This window comes from Lolium rigidum, chromosome 7, assembly GCF_022539505.1.
Source record: "Lolium rigidum isolate FL_2022 chromosome 7, APGP_CSIRO_Lrig_0.1, whole genome shotgun sequence".
Lineage (NCBI taxonomy): Eukaryota > Viridiplantae > Streptophyta > Magnoliopsida > Poales > Poaceae > Lolium > Lolium rigidum.
In genome coordinates, this window is record NC_061514.1 from 244,300,390 (window position 1) to 244,306,072 (window position 5,683).

General features: G+C 43.8%; 1 protein-coding gene across 3 annotated transcripts; it reads left to right on the top strand.

The window, feature by feature from the left end:
• LOC124676605 lies at window positions 1-3,952 on the top strand. Of its 3 annotated transcripts, XM_047212641.1 has the most exons (5): window positions 1-702; window positions 1,398-1,479; window positions 1,569-1,720; window positions 2,114-2,153; window positions 3,521-3,952. In XM_047212641.1, exons 1-5 carry the CDS (start codon window positions 556-558, stop codon window positions 3,574-3,576), a joined length of 477 nt encoding a protein of 158 aa, XP_047068597.1. In that variant the 5' UTR covers window positions 1-555; the 3' UTR covers window positions 3,577-3,952. The 3 variants fall into 3 exon arrangements, with proteins under 3 accessions (XP_047068597.1, XP_047068595.1, XP_047068596.1); XM_047212639.1 differs by having other exon boundaries at window positions 2,114-3,952; XM_047212640.1 differs by lacking the exon at window positions 2,114-2,153 and having other exon boundaries at window positions 3-702.
• Window positions 3,953-5,683: the final 1,731 nt, after the last annotated feature.

The window sequence follows — 5,683 nt, forward strand, 5'->3', positions numbered from 1 at the left end:
GTCACGGCTCCACTGCAGCAGTCACAAGCGTCCATCCGCGTTCACCTCCTCGCCGCGCTCCTCAGCCGCTGCCCACGGTGCGGTCCTCGCCCACCGCGTGCGCCGCCAGCAGGAGTCTCATCTCCGCTCTCCAGCCGGAGGAGGTCCTGGTTCTTGAAGCGGTCTGGAGCAGGGTGTACAGAGGCAGGCTCGCCACGGGAGAGACGTCGAGGGGAAGCTGGAGGCCAGCAGGGCCCGGCGGCTGGGAGTCGTGGGCTCTCCTGCTCATCCTCCCCGTCCTCTCCTCACATCTGGGCTTTTCTGTAAGACGCGATGGAGGCTGAGCCGTCCCACAAGGGTAGAAGGGGCGGAAGAGATGGAGACCGCGACATCCAGCGATGGGGATGGAGGCGGCCACCGCCGGGGCGTACGCCGCGGCGTCCACCAGCGAAAGGGAAGCAGGCGGGGCGGAAGGGATGGAGACCCTGATGTCCAGTCCAGCGACGGGGATGGAGGCGGCCACCGCCGGGGCGGAGTCCGTGGCGTACGCCAGCGAAAGGGAGCCGGGCAGGGGTGATGGAGACCATGGCGTCTACTGGCGGCGGCGCCTTACCTCTCACTCGACTGGTTGGAGGGCTTGGCGGCCGCCCTCAATACCATGACAATCGACCTGCTCGCTCTTCTTTTCTTTCAGATCATAGATGCCTTAACCCAAAGGCGCAGGTAAACTTAGCTACCTCTGCTCTTTCTATTTTCTTCCTTTCTTGCTGTGTTGGTATTCCAAAAAAAATTGCGGTCTGTGTGTTTGAATGAGGCTTTGTGCTATGGATAGTAATGCCTCTGGCAAGTTCATATCCCATCACCTGTGGTGTTTTAGTTTGGTGGTAAAAAATTGAGATGACATCCAGTTCCTTCTATGAGATCCGCATTACCACACAAGATGAGCTGTAGACAACACCAATAATATTAGGAATTTGGGATGTGACAATAAATCTTAACTAGCCGTTCACGTTTTTTTTTATAATTGCTCTTGACGTCAGTGCACCTTCTCATATGTTATGTTAACATCTTCTATGTCATCATGGTGTACAAATATGAAGCAATATTGTGGACAACTCAAGAGTACAGTCATTTTCCATTTGCACTCATGGATTAGGCATTACAGCGATTTTATGGTGTTACTCAAATATCGAGTGCTGATTTCTTGATTGAAACATCTCTGTAAAAGCTGATTTTTCGATTTGCTAATTTAAGAAGCAGATAAATTTCCACGAGCAACACATGTCACCTCTAATGTGATATTATTCTGACCACTATTTCCTTGAAAATCTGAGTGAAATGTCCTATTTCCCTTTATCTAAAATAATTTTACAGTTCTGCTAACAAGAAAATTTATCAATGTATTACTGTTCCTGCAGGTTAAGATGGCAAGCCTGAATAAATGCTCTGTCTGTACAGAGAATGATACTGTGCTAACGCCATCCATCTTCGATGTTTCTGGTAGATGGATCATATTAGTCATTACGTGTGCTATCATGGAGCTCCGATTTTGATGGCAAGATCTTATATTTTCTGAATGCTCTTTACAGTGGCAGTCAAAGAAGATTGGTGTCAAGGCAAATGTTCTTTCGGTGACAATACAAGAAGCTTGGTGTCCATCTTAACTGCGGTGGAAATAAAACATCTCCATGGTGGTGCTTATAAGTGCCTTAGATGTTCGTATATATTGGATCAGCCTAAGGTAATCTTATTTTATAAATTGTTTTTCGACATGAATTTAACCAATTGGTATTTGTGTGTTTAATGGAAGGTTCATGGTACTTGCTTTAGGGTTAGGTTTTTTTTTTGAATAACATCTGCTAAAACTACAATAGTTAGATCGTCTATGGACATGAAAATGGGTAGTTAAGTTTTTATTCCCCCTCCTCACCAATTATAGCAGTATAAATGTGAATGGACGGAGTTCAGCTAGAATTGTAGCGGATGATAACTTATTTTCCTCACATTCAACCGATGCATACATATCCTAATATGCCAACTGGTAAAAAAGTAGTAAAATTGATTCTTCCGTACCTGATCTTAATTTGCCCCGTTTCCATAAACCGCTTTTTTTCATGTTTTGTTCTCTCTATAGGTTGTCTCCGAGGAGTTCTTGCAGGCCCAGGTTCATTGGGGTCGGTTTGTCTTCTGCCCCTCTTTTGATTTATTGTTTCATATCGTTGATTTATGTTTGGATTGGGTATATGCGCTTTGATCGGTTCATTGGTGTGTGATCGTTATTCCTGAGTTGTGACATCTGCCTGTCGTTATGTGCGTCCCGCTGTCCTCGTGGCGATGTCCTTCTCGAATTGATATTCTCCTGTTGAGTTGATTTGTTGTTTTGGTTGTGGAGATTGTAACCTACGGCGCACTGTTTCTTTTCCGCGCAAATCGTCGGGTTTTGCTGCGCTCCCTATGAGTGGTCATCGTCCTGCTGTTCATCGTCGGATCCCTCCGCCTCGCTGCAGCAGTGCCATGTTCCTGAATGTATCGGCAGTTCGGCACTATTCTGCTTCTCGCTGATGGCAGTCGCGGCAATTGTCCGGCTGGCACGCATGGAAGGCGTGGTAGGTGGCCCTCTTGCTCGCACTCTCTGTTGGTGCTTTCAAGTCCACCTTTCAAGATGTCAATGGAGAGTACCTCTCTCTCTGTGTTCGTGGTAGTCGTGGTAGGTCTCAGAGTGATGTGCGTCGAAGGCGGGAACTTGCGTTGCTAGCCTGTTCCAACTGATGTTTGACCCGCATTGTCCTGTGCTGCCATTTCCGCTCTCCTGCGTTTTTCCGCTCATTCGTTCGCTCTGCCTACTGCTTCCTTCGTGTGTTGTCCCGAATGGTTCTCCGTTGCTTCCTTCGTGTGTTGTCCCGAATGGTTCTCTGTCTGCTGTCGTGTCCGATACGGATGCTGGCAGGCGAGACCATGAGAGGTCCATCTATGCAAGCGTCTGGTTGGCTTCTCTGATGGCATCGTTCTTATCATTGCTGAGTTTTCTCTTCTGATGACTTGCTTTTATTGATTCAACCATACTTTCATCTCAGCCTGCGTCCATCGGCGTTGGTCTCTCTCACGTTCATATTCTCTGTTTCTTCAGTTCATTGTGGTTTCCTGTTGTTTCTTCTTAATTAATTCGCTTTTATCAGGGAATTACAGAGGCGGATTTGTCGATGTTAGGCTTTAGTCGTGTGTGAACGAATTTGGTCCTTCGGCGTCTTGCTTCTTCTGTGGATGTTTGACCTGTATGAGCATGGTTTCATGGATGCCTTTTCTGCATGCTCTATCTTGTTGGGATTTGGAACCGTTTTGTCCAACCATCTCGTGATTGGCAGCGTGTTAATTTGCTGATTGTTTCGTCAGTTGGTCGATCGGATGGTTTTGCTGCTTCTAGCTCAAGACATGTTGCTCTTAGACCGGCTGCTCGCCCTGCTATTGCTTCGTCTGTTCTTTGACGTGGTGTTTACTTATTTCCCAATTTCTGACGACCCCTTCTTTTTCTGCCTGTATGTAGTCGATGAGTTTTCCTTTGTTCCTTCTGATTCCGCATCTTCAAAGAAAACAAGATGACGACGAAGAAAGAAGAAAGCAAGCATGCCACCACATCTCCCTTCGACCACGATGCTGAGTCCTTCAAGAACGATGGCGAGCCTTCAGTCTGTCGATCCAGGTATTGCCATCTACGATGAGAACTCCGACGCACCAAGAAGCCGAAATACTCTCATCTTATTGTCCTACTTTTTTGCCTGCTTATTTAGCTAGGACAACCGGATATGTATCATTTAAACTCGACGAAATCTACCTTTTGTTGTATCCCGTTTAGTCTAGACTACCTGTGAGCTAACTTGATCTGAATTGTATTGGCATTGGTCTAAGGACGCCGGAATTTCGACAAACCAATAGGGCGATACCGTCCGTCAGCTAAAACAACACGACATTCAGTCAAGCAGGAACCAACGTGAATGCAACGAACGCACATGTGCTCATCTTCAAAGAAAACATCAAAATGACACACTTAACAAATCTCCCACCTAACAAAGGCAATGCTACGGTAATTTACGTTCTCCCATCGTTCCTGCAGCAAGTATTACCTGACACCAGTTTAAAAAATGTATTACATGACATAACCCCATGATTTAATAATCAAATCGAAATGTATTATAGGCTTTTGTGCATAATATAAATAAATTCTCCAGAAGATATTACCAATAACATTATAGCACTGCTACTACGGCTTACCATCTCACGGGCGCGGCGTGCCGCCGCGCCTTTGCCTCCTAGTCTATTCCTGAACATGGATGATCATTCTGTTCGTATGGCTAATAGCCTTTATCTGTCCCCGAGCATAACTATCTCTTTGGACGGACGTACTATAGTTTGCATTAGCCGATGGATTTCACTCGCATTTTTTTCGCCAAATTCTTATGCGCCAAAACTTACAACCCATTACACTAGCATCTACAAGATCTGAAACATGTAAGGTTGAGCAAACAGCCTTGTAAATTTAGTTTTGAAATCATTTAGACTAAATTTTCGTCTATTTTTTTACATGTACTCTACGTAGCAAGTTACAATCCATTACACTACTATATACATGATCTGAAACATGTAACTTCGGAAAAAACAACACTGTAATTTCAGGCTTGAAATGATATAAATTGGACTTTGCCTCCTTTCATCCTTTTGTTTATTGCTAATTATGGGTAGCGAATTGAACCAATGCGTATGAAACTCATTAGTTGCTTCATCTAAACGGATCATGTGATTTTTTTTCTCCCTTCCACATCTCATTTTATAACTAGACGAAAAGGTGACTTATGACGAATTGAATATCAGCCAAGTGCCCACATCTAAATGGAACATATGATTTCTTTCCCTCCATGCCACATGCCATCTTATGATCGGAAGAAAAAATTACGTATGAAAAATTGAAAATCAGCCGAGTGTCAATTATACATTCCTTTTTTTTTGCTCGGGAGCAGGTTAAACACGAAGTTGTTAATTATTGCTTGCCCTTGAGGATGCAAGGTTCAACGATAAGTCCTGATTCTTCATAGTGTCAACTGATAGTTTTCCGAAGAATTTTTCCTTTGAATTAAGTGGGACTATACACCAATTTATGATGCTAGATGTCTAAATATAATGATGACATGCTACAGCTTCTGTCTGGACCTTTATATTTCTCAGTCGGCTGAGAACTACTCAGTTAGATGATGTCAACAACTCTCGATTGCAACTCATGTTGCAACTGATAACTAGCACGAATCACGAAACTAATCGAACGACGTGGATAATTTTTTTCAGTTAAACTCAGTTGCAACTCATATGCACGAATCACGATGCAATCAAACGATGTAGGACTTAACTGAGCACGAACTTAGTACTTAGCTAGATGAGAACTATCAAATCTCTTATATTATAGGTGAATGGCTCAAAAGAGATCATATTCAAACATCTCTTTTGAGTTTGAAATGGTGGATTATTTGCAAGGTCGTTCTCGAGAAACATTAGACATCAAACTTGATTTTCAGTACATATATAATTTCATCCCTTGCGGTCGCTAAGCAAAACAATATAAGAATGGAAATTTGGGGGGAAACAAACAACAACGGTCTTATTATGGAAAAGAAACAAAGTTTAGCGTTCATATATTGTTTTTATTTCATACAAGAATCGA